This window comes from Onychomys torridus, chromosome 9, assembly GCF_903995425.1.
Source record: "Onychomys torridus chromosome 9, mOncTor1.1, whole genome shotgun sequence".
Taxonomy (NCBI): Eukaryota; Metazoa; Chordata; class Mammalia; order Rodentia; family Cricetidae; genus Onychomys; species Onychomys torridus.
In genome coordinates, this window is record NC_050451.1 from 103,371,834 (window position 1) to 103,394,752 (window position 22,919).

Here is a 22,919-nt window from a genome sequence, read left to right on the forward strand (position 1 = left end):
TTGGTAAGATCACCATTTTTACTATGTTAATCCTGCCTATCCATGAGCATGGGAGATCTTTCCATTTTCTGACATCTTCAATTTCTTTTTCAGGGACTTAAAGTTCTTGTCATATAGATCTTTCACTTGCTTAGTTAGAGTAACCCCAAGATATTTTATATCATTTGTGGCTATTGTAAAAGGTGATGTATCTTTGATTTCCTTCTCAGCCTGTTTGTCTATTGTATATAGGAGGGCTACTGATTTAAAACCACATGATCTCACTAGATGCAGAAAAGGTATTTGACAAAATCCAACACCCCTTCATGATAAAGGTCTTGGAACGATCAGGAATACAGGAAACACACCTAAACATAATAAAGGCAATCTACAGCAAGCCAACAGCCAACGTCAAATTAAATGGAGAGAAACTCAAAGCAAAACCACTAAAATCAGGAAAAGGCAAGGCTGTCCCCTCTCCCCATACTTATTCAATATAGTACTTGAAGTTCTAGCCAGAGCTATAAGACAACATAAGGAGATTAAGGGGATACAAATTGGAAAGGAAGAAGTCAAGCTTTCCCTATTTGCAGATGACATGATAGTATACATGAGTGACCCCAAAAAATCAACCAAGGGACTGATACAGCTTATAAACACCCTCAGCAACATAGCGGGACACAAGGTCAACTCCAGACATCAGCGGCGATGTCCATGTAAGGAAGCTGTCCTGCGGTTACTGTCAGCAGACCACATGCTAGCGTGTTGGTAACTGAAAGCCCACGCCTCTGGTCCATCGACGAGCCTGACTTAGAGGCAGCCTGAGGAACATGGTCATTTACTGAGTGGCCAGTGCTGGTTTCACGTTAATCCAGAGATGGAAGACCACAGCTTGAGAGTGAGTCAGAGGCGGCATGGACAACTTCAGTTATAGCACGTGAGAGCTATTGTTTTAAAAACATTTAAATTCTCAACCTACCACAGTTGTACAAACTTATGATTTCATTGTTGCATGTCCCCCACTGTGCTTGTGGGGGCTGGCTTCCCAGGGGTCCATTCATTCAGACCATTCTACCCTAACATCCCCAATAGTTTTCTTTGTAAGTAATGCAATTCATTTTTTTTTCAGTCACATACATGGCCCAGTTGGAGGGAGAGTATTTTGTATCTATAAGAGTTTCATAAAAATCAGCTTTATTTTTTATTGAGAAAATAACACATGACTAAACAAAAATAGTTACCATGACATGGTCCTTTCCTTCTTTTCTCCCTGCCTGCCTGTCTACCATCTGTCCTTCCTTCCTTCTTTTGTGATTTATTTGTGTTGATTAATTTTATCTGATAAATTGATAAATGTGTGTAACATACTCAGATCTCTTCCCCTTCCTTAACCTTTCTTATCTCACTTCCATCACTATCAACCTTGTTACGCTTCCATCCCTGTGTGTACTTTCCTGTAGATGTAACCAGCTTGTTAAATAAGAAACACAGAACCGATTGCAGAGTTAAAAACCACAAGGTCAGAGCAAGAGCGGAAAACCTTACCCTTCACTGCTTCTGCGGTTCCTCCTCTCCGCAAGAGACCTACTTCTGTGCGTCCTGTCTATTTAAAGACTTTCTGTTCTGCCTTCTCATTGGTTGTAAACCCAGCCACATGACCTCCTTGTCACTGCCTGTTTGTACAGACCTCCAGGTCGTCTATGGTTGGTATTGAGATTAAAGGCGTGTGTCTGCCCTGCTGGCTGTGTCCTTGAACACACAGAGATCCGCCTAGCTCTGCCTCCCAAGTGCTGGGATTAAAGGCGTGCCCCACTACTGCTCGGCTTCTGCTCTGGCTTGCTCTGACCTCAAGGCAACTTTATTGACATACAAATAAAATCACATTTCAATACAAATAAAATATCACTATACTTTCCTAGTATCCACACATTCTCATTTGTTTTCATATCCCAACTAGGTAAACCAGGGCCATCTGTGTGACTATTGGACTGGAACTGTCCATTGGAGTCTGGTGAGATCCCCAGTAGGAACAAATCTCAAGGCAGTGATTCCTCCATTCCCTAAATCTATCACTGGGGTGTAGATGTAACCATCTTGTTAAATAAGAAACACAGAGCCAATTGCAGAGTTAAAAGCCAAGAGATCAGAGCAATAGCTGAGAGTTGAAAACCTTACCCTTCACTGCTGCTCTGTCTTTCCTCTACACCAGAGACCGACTTCCTATGTTTTTCTCTTTTTTATAGACTTTCTGTTCTGCTTTCTCATTGGTTGTAAACCCAACCACATGACCTCCTTGTCACTGCCTGTCTATACAGATCTCCAGGTCTTCTGTGGTTGGTACTGAGATTAAAGGCGTGTGTTGCCATGCTGGCTCTATCCTTGAACACACAGAGATCTGCCTAGCTCTGCCTCCCAAGTGCTGGGATTAAAGGCGTGTACCACCACCGCCCTGCTTCTGCTATGGCTTGCTCTGACCCCAAGGCAACTTTATTAATATACAATAAAATCACATTTCAGTACAAATAAAATATCACCATACTGGGGAATCTTTTAATCAGAAGATTGCCAAACTAACTTACTTAGGACCACATTTAAGACTGTTACACATAGAAGTTGGGCATCAGGTGGAAAACATTTGAGGGGAGACATGAGAAAGGTGAGATGCCAGGTTGGATCTAGTAAAAGAACAGTACAAAAAGCAAAGAGAGAACATAGCTTCTTATAGAAGTGTTGAACCAGAATCCTGTGGCCTGACTCTTAGAATAGCATCATGGAAGACAGAACATCTTTGGCATAGTGAGGAGAGGAAAAGCATTAGCAGGTAGCATTGGAGAAATGAAATATGAGGAGCACTTTACTGCATAAGTACCTTGTAGACAATCACATGCTTTTAGGGGCATTTCTCACAATGTGATAGGAGCCACTGAAAAGCTTTAAATACAGAAATGATTTGATGTAAATTACATTATGACAGCTGTTTACTACCATTCTGAGAAGATCTGTGAGAGATCAGTAGCAGAAGCTGGGAAATCAGGAATCTTTGTAATAATCAGAAGAAGAGGTGGGATGCTAAGGTGGTCATTTCGGCAGTTGACTCTGGATGAGTAGATTGAGTAAAGCATACAGGAACTTATAAAGGAATCTCTGATTTTACTCAGTGCTCTAAAATTGGAAGAACATGCTACTTTTATATGTCAATTTTCATAACTTATTTTAGGGTTTAAGTATAATTATAATTAATATGATATGGTTGGATATTTATTTGATTTCCCCTTGCCATTACTTGCCCAATGTCACTGTAATAATAAGCACAGAATATATAAAAATTAGCTTGTAACTAATTTCTCTTGTAACTAATCAATGGTCTCCTTCTAGTAACTTGAAGTCAGAACTTCCTGATTTGTAAAATAATTGTCTTGATATTTATAAAATTACACCAGTATGTTGTTGAACAAAGTTTTACAACACAAATAAACTAGAGCCATATTTGGTATACATTTTTATAATGCAGAATGAGACAAACTTATGATATAGCATTCCTATTTTTTAAGAATAGCAAGAGTACACAGTTTATTGAAAGGAATGTTAGTATCACCCTGTGTGGTGGTATTGTGTTCCCCAAAATATTGTTCACCCTAATAAACTTGACTGGGGTCAGAGAAGAGAACAGCCACTAGATACTGAGGCTAGAAAATGGTGGCATTCACACCTTTAATCCTCGCATTCCAGAGGCAGAGATCTACCTGGATCTCTGTGTGTTCAAGGATACAGCCAAGCATGTTAACTCACACCTTTAATCCCATGGAGTGATGGCAGAATGCAGAAAGGTATATAAGGCATGAGGACCAGGAACTAGAAGCTTTTAGATGGTTAAGCTTTCAGGTTTTTGAGAAGCAGTTCAGCTGAGAGCCATTTGGATGAGGACTCAGAGGCTTCCAGTCTGAGGAAACAGAATCAGCTGAGAAGTTGGCCAGGTGAGGTTAGCTGTGGCTTGTTCTGTGTCTCTGATCTACAGCATTCACCCCAATAACTGGCCTCAGGTTTGTTTTTATTAAGAACTTTTAAGAATCCTGCTACATCCCTGTGCCAGAGAGGGGTTTAGAAAATGAATTGCCCAACAAAATATTTTTAATTTAGTCTTTCTTAAAACTTCCAAACCTTCTATTTTGTATTTGATTTTGATATTTATAGATTGAGTGATTATTTGGGTGGTTGGTTTATTGATTGATTGTGCTGTTTTTAGACAAGAACACACTATATAGCCCAGGGCAGCTTTGAACTCAAAATCTTCCTACACTGAGACCACAGTGTTATGATTACAGCTCAGTTTTACTTCTCCTGACTTCTATTAATTTCAACAGAATAGAAGAAAATTTGATATATGCTTCATATAATTTATTTATAAAGAACCAAGTCCTCCCTCTCTCTTTTCCCTGCCTTGTGGATGTGTTTGACATTTTCTTTATTAGGTCTCAGGCTTTGTCGCTTTCTGTCTTCACATGAGTCACATTTTATTGTTTCTTCTACTGCCCCTGGTAGAACTCAGTAGTCTTTTTAATATTCATAGTTTGGGTTTCTGTTTCAGATCTTGACCTTCTTGATCCTTGTTACATTACAAAAATTATTCTTGACCCAAAACTCTCCTCTCCACAGCCTATCTGCATTCTCCTCTGTCATCCCTCTCCTTGGCTCTTCCCCCACCCCTAGGCTCCAACTGAATCACTGCCTGAACTTTCCTCTGGGTAGAGGACCAACTCCTGCATGTTTAGTCTCCTATAAAACCAATCTGAGGCATGTCTCACATTGATATCTGGGTACATTTATCATTGTACCTTTCATCCATGTTTCCTAAACCTTCTCCACACTGCTCTAAGTTAAATGTGTCTTCTGGTCAGCCATGCACTTCTTTAGAATGTTTTCTACTGGAGGCTTGGTATGATCCCCTTCCCTTCCTGAAGGGAGGTGCCCGCACTTTGCTTTTCTGCTTCTCTCTTGTCTCCACCCTACTCTCTCTCTCAGAGAAAAACAATGACATCATGAGGTTTGCAGGCAAATGGATGGATCTAGAAAAAATCATCCTGAGTGAGGTCACCCAGACTCAGAAGGACAAACATGGTATGTACTCACTCATAGGAGGATACTAGATGTAAAACAAAGATGACTAGACTGCTACACAACTCCAGGGAGGCTACCTAGAAAACGGGACCCTAGGAAAGACCCAGGGATCACCCAATGACAGAGAAATGGATGAGATCTACATGAACAACCTGGACAACAGTGGGAGTAATGAAGGGCAAGGTTTGAGGGAAAGAAAGCTTAGGGGAGCAGGAGATCCCAGCTGGATCAAGAACAGAAGGGAGAACAAGGAATAGCAGACCATGATAAATGATGACCACATGAGAACAGGAATAGGCAGAATGCTTGAGAGGTCCCCAGAAATCCACAATGATACATCCTTTGTAGACTGCTGGCAATGGTCAAGAGAAAGCCTGATCTGACCTAGTCTGGTGATCAGATGGCCAAATACCTGACCTAGTCTGGTGATCAAATGGCCAAACACCCTAACAGTCATGCTGGAACTCTCATCCAATAACTGATGGAAATGGATGCAGAGATCCTCAGCCAGGCCCCAGGTGGAGCTCAAGGTATCCAGTTGTCGAGAAAGAGGAGGGACTGTAAGAGCGTGAATTGTTGAGCCCAAGATTGGAAAAAGCACAGGGACAAATAGCCAAATGAATGGAAGCACATGAATTATGAACCAATGGCTGTGGAGCCCCCAGCTGGATCAGGCCCTCTGGATAAGTGAGACAATTGAATAGCTTGAACTGTTTGGGAGGCATCCAGGCTATGGAACCGGGACCTGTCCTTAGTGCATGAGCTGGCTGTTTGGAACCTTGGGTTTACACAGGGACACTTTACTCAGCCTGGAAGGAGGGGACTGGACCTGCCTGTACTGAATCCCCCAGGATTAAATGAATCCCCAGGGGAGTCTTTGCCCTGGAGGAGATGGGAATGGAGGAGAGAGGATGGGGTGAAGGTGAGGGTGGGTGCGGGAGAGGGGAGGACAGGGGAACCCATGGCTGTAAAATTAAAACACAAATATAATAAAAAAAATGTTAAAATATAAAAAATATGTCATTTTCTCTATATTGTTTTATATAAATAAATGACCTTTTTTTTTTTTTTTATTTAGTTTGTTCTTTTACCTTTAAGACAATGGCCTGCTGCCTTTCTTTGCTCTATGCTCTAGGTAAGATTGATGTCTGTAGTTGCTCTGGGTAGCCAGCAAGCCCTGGTGAGAAAAATGCAGGTGAGCTGAGGTATATACCTGTTGTATCCTGCCTGCCTCTGGGTACAATACATATTTCAATAATCAGCATGCGCATGTAGGGACAGCAAGAGGAGAAGGTATGAGCAAGTGGTTAATAAATTATACACTCATCTGGTTTCTGGATGGGAATTCTGAAAGAAGGCTACATCTTTTTAAAAATTAATTTAAAATGGCTGATTGGTATGGTATAGGTAGCTTATTTACAAGCATTTTTCATTTTGCTCATAATTAATCTACATAATTCCCCAGCTTCATTAAGATGAAGTTATCATGCTAAATAATAATGCATTATACAGGGGAAAGAAGGGAAAGAGGAAAATAAAAAGCTAAGCTCGGGCTAGTAGAAACAGCAGAGGGGTGGAATGCCAGGAAACCCAGGTCCTGGGATGTCAGGTTACAGCTGATAGCCCCAGACTGCTCTTCTGCCGCATCACAAGACTTTCCTTGATTGCTGGACGTCCAATGTCTAATTCTTTTACTTTTTCAATTGTTGCCTGATTTTCTCAGCATCCTTCCCCCTCCCTCCTTCCCTCCCTCCCTCCCTCCCTCCCTCCATCTCTACTTCTTTCCATTCTTCCATGTCTCCCTTCCTCTCTTCCCCGTTATTTTAAAGAAAAATGAATGAATGTAATTAAAAAAAAACAAACTAAAAAAGAATACAGTTATGAAGACAGAGACACTGAGAGAAAGGAACAGAAGGGCCAGGGGGACTGCCATCTAAGATGATTGGGAATGTGAGGAGTGTTGAGCCTGTACACTCTAAGGACCCAGGAGGCTGCTTCACAAAACTACAGGAAGGGTAGCAGGAATGTACACTTAGTGAGATACCAACCAAATTCACCTGGAGTGCAAAGTCACTAGATCCTTGGGGCCATGATCATGTTATTTTCACCACTTCATTCATTTTCTATTTCTTAAAGACTCACAAACATGTTTAGGAGACCAGCAATTGACCAAAACATGGCTGCTAACATATTCTGACACTTTTCATGGTAGGCAATTGGCAGGTAATACAATCTGTTTGATTTCTGATTTTCTTTCTGGCCTTCGGAACAAGATAGGTAGAGCAAACCTTTAGACTGAAGGCTGGTGTCCCTTTGCTTCCATCACTGCACACATTTTTCTCCCCTCTCCCTTCACTATTCTTTCATTTGCTCCTGTTTTATAGAGTCTGTGCCTTTATGAAATGCTGTCTAGGAAGCTTTCAGAAATACACAGCACATACATACAAAATGATGAAATAAACATACCTCCTCAATTTGTTTTAAGAGATGACTGAGTTGAACTAAATGACCTCTAAGGTCCCTTCCAGCTCTAAATTTATGTTGTTGTCACCAAAAACAGACAAAAGAAATCTATTAGACTGTAGGCTAAGAGACAAATGCCAAGTACTGTATTCTTGCTACAGGTGTTATTTCTTCTTGAAGGCAGAGTGTTAGATACTGTAGCTGCTATGGGTCCTCGTGGCTACACAGTGATAAAACAGGAGTAATTCCTAAACATCTAAGATGAACCTAATGGATGTAGCTGATTTTATGAAACTGACTATATACAGCACAATTCAGAAGTCCTACCCTGCTATTTTTATTGTTTATTGATAGGAAATATTAAAATATTCATTTCCATAGTTTTTGATAGTTTTACAATTAATGCACCTTCAAAATGAATTTTACTATTTTAACTATTTACTAATTTTTGAACTTCTATTGAAATACTCTTTTTGAAATCACATATTATGTCCTGATTATGGTTTTCTTCCTCTTCTTCCTCTCAGTTCCTCCTCTCCACTTTCCCTGTTGACCATCTACTGCTGGGCGTGCTGTATACTCTTAAGAACAGTTTGTTTTCTCCTTTGGAGAAAACTAAATTTTCATTAGCAAGTGGTTATCAGTTGATGATTGCTTCTGGGTTAGGGCTGAGGGCATGTATCCACATCTCCTTTCAGCTGCAGGACCCCATCTGCCGCAGACCAGGGCAGGCCCTGTGCATGCTGCCTCAGTCTCTATGAGTTCATATGAGCTTTCACCATGTTGATTTAAAGGGCCTTGTGCTCTTGGTGTCCTCCATCCCCCTGGCTCTTAAACTTCTTCCACTACCTCTTTTGTGGGGTTCCCTGATCCCTGGGGGAGGGATTTGATGGAGACATCTTCCTACTGTTCCAGGGTCTCTCATTCTCTGCATAATGTCTAGCTGTGGGTCTCTGTGTTTGGTCCCATCTGCTGCAGGAGGAAACTTCTCTGATGTTGGCTGAGCAAGGCACTGATCTATGAAGAGAATGTCATTTGGAATCATTTTATTGCCACAGTCTTCTATAGAACAGAATATTTGATTTTACCCTACATCCTTTGGCTATCTAGACACAGGGTCAATCAAGCAGTATCAGATATGAGTTTCACCTCATCCAGTGGGCTTTTAGTCAAACTTGATATGGATTGGTTACTCCTACAAGCTTTGTGGCACAATTACACTAGCATATCTTGTAGGCAGGACACCATTGCAGATCAAAGGGTTTGAGGCTGGCTTGGTATTTACATTTCTTTTTCTGTAGCATGCAAAGCACTTCCATCTACCCAAAACACTAGTCCATAAGTGTGGAGGCTCAAGGTAGGTATCAGCTTGACTTCTTGAGGTTTCATGAATTGAGTAGGTGTTGTATTCAACCATGGGCCCTTGCTGTAATTTTGTGGAGAAAAACCTATAGTCTTTGCAACAGCCTGGGTTGTTTAAGGATTGTCCTGGGGCCACTTTGGTTAACACCACAATTAGATGTAACTCAATCCAGGTACTGGAGGCTTCATTGGGTGACAAGAGATGGCCAGTTGGTGCTCTTTCTCTTCTATAGTTTGGCAATTTTATTTAGACTGTCTTCCTCATGTGTATATTTCAGGAAGCTTCTACTGTATTAGGTTCCCATACTGCTCCACAAATGCCCCTTAATTTTAGCTGTCTCTCCCAGTATTCACTCTGTCACTTTCCTATTCCCTCCCTCTCTCTACTGCAGCCTCTTCGTCCAACAATCTATAACTTTGTTTTCTGCTTCCTTTTCTTAGGGAAATCTAAGAAACTGTTCCCACCTAGTTCCTTACTGTATATCTAACCTCTGATGTTCTAGGGACTGTAGCTTGGTTATCACTGACTAAACAGCTAATATCAAAATATAAGAAAATATATGCTATATTTGTCTTTCTGGGCCAGGGCTTAAAATGACTATTTTTTCATGATTTTGCTTTATTATTACTATTATTATTATTATTATGTATTTGTTTGTTTGTTTTTTGGGTTTTTGAGACAGGGTTTCTCTGTGTAGCTTTGCACCTTTCCTGGAACTCACTTGGTAGCCCAGGCTAGCCTCAAACTCACAGAGATCTGCCTGGCTCTGCCTCCCAAGTGCTGGGATTAAAGGCATGCACCACCACAGCCCGGCCATGATTTAATTTTTAATGGCTGAGAAATATTCCACCATGTAAACGTAAGACCTTGTAATTATACATTCATCTGTCAAGGGACATCTAGATGGTTTCCAATTTCTGACTATTTTGAGAAGAGCAGCAATAAACACTGATGAGCAAGTGTCTTTGTGATGGGACAAGCATCCTTTAAGTGTATGCCTAAGAATGGTATAGCTGGATGGAAATGGCTTGATTTTGTTTATCAGTTGCCACAGTGATTTCCAAAATACGTAAACAATTTTGGACTCCCACTGACAGTAGATGAATGTTCTGCTTATTTTATATTCTTGACAGCATGGGCTGTCACTTGTGTTATTGAACTTTGATACTCTAATAGTTGTAGGATGGAACCTCAGAGTGGTTTTACTTTTCATTTCCTTGATAACTAGGAATGTTGGACATTTCTTACTATTTCTCAGCCTTTTGAGTTCCCTCATTTGAGAATTCTCTATTTTGATCTATACCCCATTTTTTTTAAATTGAGTTATTTGTTTTCTTGACATCTAGTTATTCTAGTTCTTGAATTACTCTTCTTCGAAAGTCTGGTAACATTCTGAGCTAAAACCATCTGGCCCTGGGATTATTTTGGTTGGGAGACTTAAAGACTGTTTCTATTTCACTAGGGATTATAGGCTTGTTTAAATTGCATAGCTTATCTTGATTTAACTTTGGAAAGTGATGTGTGTTGAGAAAATTACCCATTTCTTTTAGATTTTCCAATTTGGTGGAGTAGAGATTCTTAAATGATGTCCTTATGATTCTCTGGATTTCCTTAGTGTCTGTTGTTATGTTCCCCTCAACTCTAAGTTGTCAATTTAGATTTTTTTCACTGCTCTTTAGTTAATTTGAGAACAGGTTTGTCAACTTGCTAATTTTTTCCAAGAAGCAACTCTTTGTTTCATTGATTCTTTTTATTGATTTTTATCTCTACTTTATTGTTTCATCTTGAGTTTGATTAGTTTCACCTTTCTGCTCTTTTTGGTATCATTTCTTTTTGTTCTAGTGCTCTCAATTATGCTGTCACATTATTAGGGTGAGATTTTTCCAATTTCTTTTTTAATATAGGAACTTAGTGCTATGAACTTGCCTCTTAGAAATGCCTTCATTATGTCCCATAAAGTTGAGTATATTGTGTATTCATTTTTATTCAATTCTGAAATACTTCAGTTTCATTCATAATTCCTGTCTTGACCCAATTTTCATTCACTAGTGAGTTTTTCAGTTTTCATAAGTTTGTAAGCTTCCTGCTGTTCTGTAAGTAGTTTAAAAGTGGTTTTTGGTGTGTAAGATAACATTCTTTCATGTAAAATTTAATTGATACTGATAGTAAATACAATTAAAAAACACAGAATATTATAAAATTCCAACAATATCTGGAATTTTATGTCTGAGGTAAAATATTGGTTATGTATCTCAGTGGTAGAACACTTGCTGATTATGTCTTCATTACCAGTGAGACAGAAAGAGAGATTGAAATTACACTGTGAATCATTTTGACTTACTTGTCTTAAAATATGTATTAGATATATACATGTTAAAATATGCATATAGTAGCATATTTTCATATAATAAGTAAATAGTGTGGTAAGAGTGTAGCTAGAGTTTTTCTCTCCAGGTCCCACCAAGCCCTGGCAGTCCAGTAGTCCATTTATAAAATAAACATACAGATGCTTATATTATTGAAACTGCTTGGCCATTAGCCCAGGCCTATCATTGTCTAGCTTTTGCTCATATACTCAGCCCATTTCTGTTAATCTATATATCGCCACATGTTCTGTGGCTTTACCTGCTGCCTTTATATGATGCTCCCTGGACAGCAGGCTGGCATCTCCTCCTCAGTCTTCCTGTTCCCTCAATTCTTCTCTCTGCTAGTTCTGCTATACTTCCTGCCTGGCTACTAGCCAATCAGAGTTTTATTTATCAATCAATCATCCACCGCAGTGAGAGTTGAACATACAATTGTGATTATTAACTATTGTAGATCAATGGAAGGCAGTTTTTATTGTATAGCTTAATTTTGAAATTCATGGTAAGGAAATGTTAGTCACTGTAATATTTCAGTAGTCATAAACTATATTCAATAGATTGCAACTGGAACAGACAATTTTTAAGTCTGGGTAGTCACTTTGAATCAAAAGTAGAGAATTATAAATTACATTTATAGCTTGCTTTTTATTTTTAACTAATGTGATGTATTTATAAAGTTCCCTTATAAGTCAATATATGTACAGCCCTATTTAATATTTTCTCAAGTGTCAGATTCCTGTTGACTCCATATGCAGATGCTTCCTGTGTTGAAATATCTTCTCTCTGGTTCACACAGCTGCATTATGAAATTGCTTACCTGTGGTTCTCATAGCTAACCTGGCAAGCAGCAATACATGCCTTGCCAAACAAAGTGAGACTGAAGACTGATTCATGCACATTTTTTAATGAGTTTATGCTTTCTGAGTCTTTTTATTTATTTTTTTAAGGAATGTTTTATTCACTTTACATACCAAACACAGATTCCCCTTTCTTCCCTCCTCCCACTCCTCCAGCCTTTGGGACTGGAGAAGATCTTTCATGACCTTTAGACCAACAACTGTAGAGCCTCCATGGGACTGGACTAGGCCCTCTGCATAAGAGAGACAGTTGTGTAGCTTGATCTGCTTAAGGGACCCCTGGCAGTGCTGTGGGATGTTCTGTATGTCAAATGTGTTGATCTGATTGGTTAAAATAAATAAAGTGCTGATTGGCCAGTAGCCAGGCAGGAAGGATAGGGTAGGCGGGACAAGGAGGAGGAGAACTGTGGGAAGTGGAAGGCTGGGTGGAGAGACACTGCCAGCTGCACAATGACAAAAAAAAGATGTAAGATACTGGTAAGCCACAAGCCACGTGGCAAAGTTTAGATTAATAGAAATGGGCTAAATATAAGAGAAAGAGCTAGACAATTAGACAATGGTAGGCCTGAGCTAATGGCCAAACAGTTTAAATAATATAAATGTCTGTGTGTTTATTTTATAAATGGGTTGTTGGACTAACAGGCTTGGCGGGGGCTGGAGAGAAGGTCTCCAGCTACATGGCAGTGTGATCAGGATCCATTCCTGGAGCATGAGCTGGCTTTTTGGAGCCCACTACGTATGGTGGTACATCTTTAACACCCTTGAGGTAGGGGGAAGGGCCTGGACCTGCCTCACATGAACGTAGCAGGCTCTGCTGACTCCCCATGGGAGGCCTTATCTTGTTGGAGGAGGGAATGGGGGGGGGGGTGGGGGGAAGACTGTAATAGCCAGAACTTGGAAACAACCGAGATGCCCCTCAACTGAAGAATGGATAAAGAAAATGTGGCACATATTCAGTTAAAAACAATGACGTCATGAAATTTGTATACAAATGGATTGAACTAGAAAATATCATCCTGAGTGAGGTAACCCAGACTCAGAATGATAAACATGTACTCACTCATAAGTGGATACTAGATGTAAAGCAAAGGATAGCCAAACTACAACCCACAGCTCTGAGACTTTTTTAATGTATATTTTCTTAACTGATTCATTGCAATGGTGCGCTGAAAGTTCATTATAAGTAAAGCAGATATTGATTTTAAAAAAAAATAATAAATATAACCATCTAAAATATATTGCAAAATAGCATATCTATAAAATAAATTAGTTGTTTATAAATAATAACAATACTAAACATATAATCTCAATTAATTATACTTATTTTGACCTCAGTAAAATCAGGGATACAATGTTCATATGTAGATATAACATATATAATTATAAAGCTAAATAAGTAATAGCTAGTAGCTTGAAAATGGTTATGTGTCTTAACAATTGAAGTGAAGATGTGAAAACCATAAAGAGTTTATCATTACAAATTGTCTTTATTCTCTGAAGTCCTATGAGCCTCAATCTACATGAAAAATTTCTCCCATAAATCGGGCTCATAAAGTCAGTCGTAAGAGTTCTTTCTAGCCTGGGGTTTCAAAGATTAGGACTTTCTATGTAAAGAAAAATGTTGTATATACTGATTGCCTATAGAACAGCACTTAGCAATGGTGTTCGAGGTAACCCAAGATTATAAGTGAGTATTCTCAAGCCAAATCGCCAGTATTTACATCATATTTGTTACCAGAAACAGAAGGAGAGGCAAGAGAGAGTTTGAAAGTAGTTTATACTTTTATAAGGAACTCACTGATGAAGTACCTACAGTATACTTTATGGCCTCTGTTTCCACCCAGGTATGCAAACAGCAACACATTTATTGGAGCAACTGTAAAACCAACATTTTATCTTATAGTAATGTTGAGACTCAGGGTTCTAGTCATGAAAGGAATGTAAAATCACAAAATCAGTCATGCAAAAATTTAGTGGAAACAACAAAAATAATAGTAGCAATTAGATTTCCACTTTTAATTTTTAAATGCTCATATAAATTCCAGTTTGGGTAAAGATAAAAACCTGACCAAGTGTGTTGCTCATCTGGATTTACCATTATGCCTTGCCCTCTGTGCCAGTAAGCTGGGGGAAGATATCTATGATAGATCATTTTAAGTTGTTTATATCTCATTCTGTTATTTTCACCTGAAACTGTGTAACTATACATCAAATTTTTATAATTCTGGAGTGAAATTATGTTGCATTCTACAAAATTAGTACCTGCCAATCAGTGGTTATAACATTGGTTTTAAGTAGGGATTGCTAATCAAATCAGGAATCAAGTCAATACTCCCTATTTATTGCCATAAATCTGGCTCATAAAGTCAGTCATATATACAGCCACTGTACATGGATTTTCTGGCATTTTATTTATGCCATAAGTGTCCAACATGAAGAGAATGAAATCTTATTAACAGACATTTCTTCTTTTGTGGTATGTGTATGTGTGTATGCATGTGTATGTATTGTATTTGTGCATGTATGTTTGTGTTAGTGTTTGTGTGTTGTGTATGTGCTTTCTTTGTCTTTGATGATGAGAACAAGTTGTTCTTGGGAGTGAATATTCCTGCACAGAGTTAGCATCCATTACCAGTCCTGCTGAGAAAAAAAATAAGCACATATGGTAGGGCTTTACTTTTGTATTTAAAAGAAAATTCTCTGTTTTGGTGCTTTGTTTTATTCTTCTGTATGAAATGGTAGCAATTTTTCAAATAAAAAATCTCTATTGATATAGATATATAGGATATAGATATGGTAGGATAAAAGGGTAGATTGTTGAACCTACTTTTAAAGAGCAACAACTTGTTTAAAATGTTTTAAATTGGTATAGATTTTAGTTTATTGATACAAGTTTAAACTTAATTTTGTTATACTATATATATATATTTCTACTCTTGTTTGAGGTATTATATTTATGTAACTCATTTAGATTGTAATGAATAATTGAAATAGATTAATAATTAGTCATCTATGATAATCACACTTGTAGTCATGTTAGTTAAGTTTTCTAGGTATACATAGATATAATTCAGTTAGGTAGGTAATCTTTAAACACTTCAAAGACCTACAGAATATGGCATTTAATGTATTTTTAAAAATTTAGACATTCTGGACAGTGAGACATGTCTGCTCCTGGCAGCACCAATTTACTTCAGAGAGGAGGATGGGCATTGAAGACACTCCATATGGAGTTTATCTTCACCTTGACAAAAATAGCCATTTGGGCAAGAAACTGTTCTTGCCTGGACTGCTTGATTGACTAGACATACAGGATTCATAGGAAGGTGACCACTGAACTTTGCTTGGCAAAATGGTCCTTCAGGTTCCTACTTTGCAGAGGAAACTGCCAGACATTCTACAGGACACAGAGAGAAATGACTGAGAGTCTCTAGACCTGTGGGCTGAATACAGAAGCCCCAACTTTACACAGGAACTTTGGATGACTGTCCAGGCTACCAGCTGTCTGTCTACTCTCATAAGACTCCCAGAAGTTGAGGAGAGGTATGTGAAAGGTGAAGTGCAGTCCAGCAGTATTCTCTGAAGAACTCTGCACAGTCTGCCTCCAGTGTTCAGGATCCAGGAACCAAGAGAACCAGCACATCCGAATCTCGGGTCTTCAGGGCTCCTCCCTCAGCTCCGCCTTGTAGGCAGCACAGTTACCAAAGCCTCAATGAGGGTAGTACTTTCAGATCAAAGCTGGAAGTGCTACCCTCTATGTATCCCCCTTTTGTCTAAATAAGAAGGTTCTAACCTAATACAAGACTATATACAATAGGAATGACTATCAAATATTGTCCATGAGTAATAAGGGATAATGATCTAGATAAGATGGAACTACAACCAACACGAACAATATCAAACAAGAGACACAACTAAAATCCAGAAAAGTCTGGAGCATAGGTAAATGGCATGTTACAAAGATCATTCCAAAAGGTGTCCTATCCTAAAGAACCTAAATCTAATACTTAATATGTTCTATCTAAGATTATATATATAAAGTTGTAAGTGGGCTGCAGGACTCCAGGGGCTTGGCAGGACCCAGAAAGAAACTCTCCAGTTACACTCTATGGTAATTCTTGTAATGTTTTATCATTACTCTTATATTCAGAAGTAAAAGGAATAATGATATATAGAAATTCCACAAAGGAAGCAAAACACATTTACTAGAAAAAGTTGTATTTAATTTAGAAATCATATTTGTACACGCAAATTTAAGTCTACAGGGCTAGGTTTTTAAAGCCAACTAGAATCTTCAATCATTCATTGAGTGATGATGGAACTGTTTCTCCCTGCCTAAGTATAGAAGGCAAGATGTTAGAAGTGAACCTGTCTAGGTAACAAAAGGGCCAGACTGGAAGGAGAGGCGATAGAAGAAGATAGGAAAATGGGGCAAATATCTCCACAGTCCCATGTACAATGAATAATCACAATCACAAAAACATTTACACACACACACACACACACAATACACACATATAATGCCTGTCTATTGTTTATTTAACACATAATTTAATGAAAAATATTTTCTTCCATAAATATTGTAAGAAATAGCCAAAAAATTTGAGTGTTATTATTTTTATATCAAAAATATGTATATATAATTTATAGTAAAGTATCCAAATTTTATTGAGTCTTTGGTAGTTAAGAATAGAATGCATTCACAACATAAACAGACTCTACCTTCTGCTTCTTCTTCCTGGCATATACTTTCCAATCCCCAGTGGATACTGGGCACCCACCTCTATGTTCTGTTGTAGCTGCACAAAATGTGAGTTCTGTATTGTTTTGAAAATAGCAAGATTTAAACAATTGCCTGTCACAGATTTGTTAGTATTATACTTTCATATCCCATTAGTATTATCAATGTCTGTTTCTATTATTTAATATTTATAATTGTTTAATTCTCATTTTGAAATGGATATTCCTTAAACTTACTTCATATGGCTATGCTCTTAAGAGTAGAACATGATTTCAGTTTTTTCAAAGATCTGTTTTTTTTTTTTTTGTTTTTTTTTTTTTTTTTTACTTCATTAGGAACTTTTAGGAGAAGGCAGTTAGCAGTTGTGACAAACTCTTGAAAGGGAAGGAAGGGAAACTACATTAAATTAATGTGAACATTACTGTGGAAAGTCCCTATAGCTTTCCCATTGCCATAACATAAAAAGCAGATTACTAGTGGAGGACTGACTCACAGAGGATGGAATCTCCTAGCAACAGCTGGTCCTTCCACCTTGTAGACAGAGGCCTTAGGGTTCTCCCCTACTATGTTGTCCACATGTTTTTGTCATTTTCCTTTCAAGAACGTTATCCTTTGCTCTAGAAATCTCCTTAACCATTCCATGAAGACTTATTGTTTCCTGGGTTAGCAGCTCACTTAGTAGTTTTTTCTTTCCTGTTTTTCTCCAAATTTCTGAATCCAGACATACTTCCCCATAGTTGTACAGTGTATCACCTGTGTTTCCTTTGCTTTGCAGTGGCTATGTACAATGCTTTCATGTTACTCCATAGTGATGCATTTGACTGCTCACTTCACTGATAAAGCCACAGTTATACTCTCTGAAAACAAGTGCAATTATGTGGCTGAATTCTACTAGGTAACTTTGAAATCTGTTAAAATGTAATGAACAAATGTATCAATGATTTAATTGGCATTGGCTTTTTATATTTCTGGGTTGGTAATGAGCATTGTGAGAACAAGAATTGCACCTCCTTTTCACCTGGTCCATTAGTACAGAATGTTGAATAGAGTAGGAATTGATACATTTTGGAACTTGTGAATTTAAATATTTTCATGTATAATAAGTTGATACTACATTACAGTCATTTGGTGAAAGTAGCAGATATTCTAGCAAGTTCTACTGCCTGTGAAATTATCCCATTATTAATGTTTGCAACTTAATGAAAGTATATTTTTTACTCTATCTACATATGATTTTGTGGATTTTATGTCCTTATAAAATTAATAATTTTGGTTTGTGTATCTAAATGCATATATATGTATATAAAATACATGTATTTGTATGTACATATACATTTGTACTGGGACTTATCTAAATACTGCATAAAATAAATTGATGCAGACACTGTAATTGAGCCAGAATTATTAACATCAAACATACATACACACACACACACACACACACACACACACACTCACACTTTTTATCATGTTGTTAAACATAGTTAAAATCCATTTTTTGTTGTTTTCACTATAAGCATTTAACCTCAGTAGAATGGCGCAACAGTTTATCCATCTATGTTTTGAGAATCACAGTCCCGATGTCTGTTCCTAGAATGAAATTCTGAACCCAAATGTCTCAAGCATCTCTGAAGGATACTGCTGACCAGGTCTCTAAGTCATAGTTCTTCCCTTTCACTCTTTCAGCTATGCTCAACATGTGGTTGGAAACGGAATGAAAGCCCAGTCTGGAAATCCTGAAGTCAGAGTCAGAGGAAGTGACCCTGTGATAAATCAGATCATTGATAAACTGAAGCATGTTATCCAGGTAAGTGCTGGCTTGATTTTTATGGGTATACTCAACTATAAATGAAGTGTGACTACTTTCCACATATTTGATAACTTTACTAATTGTATCTAATATCCTTCTTAAATTGATCTTTGTAATAAATTATTTTTATCTAGAGTTCCAAAAATAGTTTTCTGAGCCATTATCATTTAAAGTCAATTCAGATGGAATGGTGGGCGATCTAGGTCTGTGAAAAGCATTTCAACTATAAACCTCTTAGGGTATATTCATCCTCAGTAAAGGATAAGCCTAGAAACTACTACTACTAAAGAAAACCGTATCAGACCACAAAAGCCAGAATTGCCTTTCATATAACTATATGAACTTTGTCGTGAAAATAGCACTGTCCTTAACCAAACAACACATAAATAATCTGCATTTCTGGTACTTATGTACTTCACATTTTACATATTAAGTGTGTAATCTCCCTAGTGGGTGTCCATTAAATATTTCTGTTTGATATTTTATGTCATATGCATTGCTGTTTTTAATACATAATATTTGAACCATATTCAGATAATTATCCAAAAATTATTTCACAAAACTGTTTATTAATTTGAATAATATGTTATATATTGTAAATACCACCTGCATCCACATTTCATGCTATTTGATGTAGGAAAGATTGTGCCTTAAGTTATTAGTCATTCTGTAACAATTTATGTATGTATACACCTTCATTTTATCCCAAACTTGGTGTAGATAATTCATCATTTTAAGTATGATACTGGAGAAAATCTCAATAGCTCTGAATTTTATTTGCATGTAAGGTGTGTCTGAGTCACTTGGTGGTCATCATTTCAGCTTATTTAGAGACAGTTAATTATTTGGACTCAGCTCATGGATCTCTAAATCCCAATAAAGCATATGCAAGGGGGCACAGAAGCTAGTGCACAAAGCGATAGATTTCCTTGGGCTACATTGCTGTCCCGTTGCACCCACAGTGGCACCTCTGAAATCCCTTTGAGTGGCAGAACCAGCGGTAAGTGCTGTCCAGAAAAACGTGCAAGAGAAAAACATATGGGGAGTAGCCGAGAGCACCCACACCCCTCAAACTAACTTCCTCAAAGACAAAACTCCAACGTGAAACAGCTGTTATGCTGCCAATGAGTCGAATGCTGAGGTGCATCTGAGGAAAACCTTAAGACTGCCATCAAGAGCAGAATCAATAGGGAAGAAGGCAGGAAGGTGTTGGCACCTGGCCCAGTAGCTGGGGTCACCTGGAGGTCTGTGGTCCTCAGAAGCAGTAGTTCTCGGACCATCAGTGACTATTGTAGTTAGATTTTCCTGCCTGGCCCAGTCAGGACAAATCTCTCTTACCCGCCAGTCCCACAGTCGCTCAGACCCAACCAAGAAAGCACACAGAAACTTATATTGTTTACAAACTGTATGGCCATGGCAGGCTGTTTGTTATCTACCTTTTTTTATCTTAAATTAATCCATTTCTGTTAATCTATACTTTGCCACATGGCTCGTGGCTTACCAGTGTCTTTACATGTTGCTTTTCATGGCGGCGGCTGGCGGTGTCTCTCCAGCCTTCTACTTCCCAGAATTCTCTTCTCTCTTGTCCCGCCTATACTTCCTGCCTGGCCACTGGCCAATCAGAACTTTATTTACACAGAGTGATATCCACAGCACTTCCCCTTTTCTTTTTTTTTTAAGGAAGGTTTTAACTTTTACATAGTAAAATTACATATAACAAAACAATTATCAAGCAAGAATTACAGTTACAATATTAAAGAAGATATCCTATATTATATTGGTGAGTCTAAGGTTTTATATCTAACTTATCTTGTATCATAACTGAGGAAATTATAACTATCTAGTCTTCAACCACATCAAAGACCTCAGAAGGATATAATATTACCTGAGAACCGGGAGAAGGATGCAAGCAACTTTCGGGAGTCTTGCAGGGTAGACAGAGACAGCTGGCAGCCTGAACAGTCACCTAATGTTCCTTTGTAAAGTTAGGGCATCTGTCTTCAGCCCACAGGGCTAGAGTCTCTCAGTCACTTCTCTCAGTGTCCTGTAGAATGTCTGACAGTTTCCTCTGTGAAGCAGGAACCTGAAGGACCATTTTGTCAAGCAAAGTTCAGTGGTCACCTTCAGCATGTCCAGGTGATCGAGCAGTCCAGGCAACAGTTTCTTGCCCAAATGGCTATTTTTGTGAAGATAAACTCCATATGAAGTATCTTTAATGCCCATCCTCCTCTCTGAAGTAAATCGGTGCTGCCAGGAGCAGACATGTCTCACTGTCCAGAAAGTCTAAATTTTAAAAATATTTTAAATGCCATATTCTGTAGACCTTTGAAGTGTTTGAAGATTACCTGTCTATCTGAAATATCTCTGTGTATACCTAGAAGACTTAACTAACATGGCTATGAGTATGATAATCATAGATGACCAGTTATTAATCTATTTTTAATTATCCATTACAATTTTAAATGAGCTATACAAACATAATACCTTAAACATGAGTAGAAATATGCACAGTATAACAAAATTAACTAAGTTTGTATCAATAGACTAAAATCTAAACCAATGTAAAACATTTTAGACAAGTTGTTGCTCTTTAGAAGTAATCTACCCTTTCATCCTATTATATCTATATCATATTCCCCTTTCTTCTTTAGAAAGAGATTTCATTTATAATCAACCTGCTTTAAAGAAAAATATTGGTTTTTCTCTGTCCTACACCAGAGAGCTCTTCTGATTTGGGACACAAGAATCTCTTAACCTTTTTTTTTAGCAATATGTCTGGGTTTAGAAAAGGAGTGAGCCAATTCCATCTCCAAAGCCAGCTTGATAATTTTGGAAAATTGGGTGTAGTTTCTCTTACTACTTCCTGCTGGAGGGGGGCGCTGTATCTTATGGGGACATAAAGAAAATTTTAGGATTATGGAGTAGTCCGTGAGGGTAAACCTCTGAGCCAGTTGCCTTGAAACCATTCTGGATGTTGGATCGTCTGGGCCATGGTGTCATCGGAGACCTTTTAGGTGGTCTTGGCTGATCAAACCTGATGTATCTTAATCTGGAACAAATCCACAGCCTCTGGCTTTCTGTGGAAACAAAAGCAGAGACTCTTTTCCAAAGCAACATATCCTTATATCCAAATTTTGAAGTCAAGTTACCTTTAAAATTTACATATTTATTTAACTCAACAGCTTTTACAATCAAATCTTTTTTTGTAGTTAAAAATTCCAAAGACAAGACAAACCAGAGTCTCTGTGTAATATCCATCTTTGTAAGACTGAAACGCTGCTGTGGCTGCTGGCTCCGCCCACCTCAGCTTCCCAATGTGGCGGTGGTACAGTTTACCGCCAGTTCTGGGTCTGGAGCCATGTGTACCATCAACTATCAGAAGCAGTCCTATCAAAGCAGCGCATAGCCCAGAAACCTTTTTTTTTTTTTAAACTAGCAAAGGCTAAATCCACCATGCAGCAGAGTAAAGTGCCGCTTGTAGATTCCTCATTCCCGCCACACTGCAGGTCAGACACACACTACAGGAACCCGCCATAGTAGCTCAAACTGGCAGGCTGTCGCTAACTTGAGAGAGACAACTAGGAAGCTGTTTTTAACTCCGTTTTAGAATCTTTTTTGTTAGGTTTAAGTGGAAACTCTTGCCAACACGTTGGGCGCCATTTGTAGTTAGATTTTCCTGCCTGGCCCAGTCAGGACAAATCTCTCTTACCCGCCAGTCCCACAGTCTCTCAGACCCAACCAAGAAAGCACACAGAAACTTATATTGCTTATAAACTGTGTGGCCGTGGCAGGCTGTTTGTTATCTACTTTTTCTATCTTAAATTAACCCATTTCTGTTAATCTATACTTTGCCACATGGCTCGTGGCTTACCAGTGTCTTTACATGTTGCTTCTCATGGCGGCGGCTGGCGGTGTCTCTCCAGCCTTCTACTTCCCAGAATTCTCTTCTCTCTTGTCCCGCCTATACTTCCTGCCTGGCCACTGGCCAATCAGAACTTTATTTACACAGAGTGATATCCACAGCAGACTATACCTTACATTCACTAGAACTCGTTCTGCCAAATTTCCTTTTGATTGCAAATTTTCTTCTCCACAGCAACAAGGAGAACATTGCTGCTGAAATTGATTGAGACAGTAATAACTTAATGAGGCTTCAAGAAAACTTAGGAAATTATTTTACTTCCTGAGTTTCTGTTGGCTCGAAGTCAATATATTAACAACTGCA

At 38.4% G+C, this 22,919-nt stretch overlaps 1 protein-coding gene across 4 annotated transcripts in view; it reads left to right on the forward strand.

The window, feature by feature from the left end:
• Gpc5 (glypican 5) overlaps nucleotides 1–22,919 on the forward strand; it is a 1,359,592-nt gene that overhangs the window by 445,129 nt on the left and 891,544 nt on the right. For all 4 annotated transcript variants that reach the window (XM_036198928.1, XM_036198931.1, XM_036198930.1 and 1 more), the window contains exon 6: nucleotides 18,571–18,691. In XM_036198928.1, coding sequence (XP_036054821.1) covers nucleotides 18,571–18,691 — 121 coding nt within the window. The remainder of the gene's footprint in view (nucleotides 1–18,570; nucleotides 18,692–22,919) is intronic.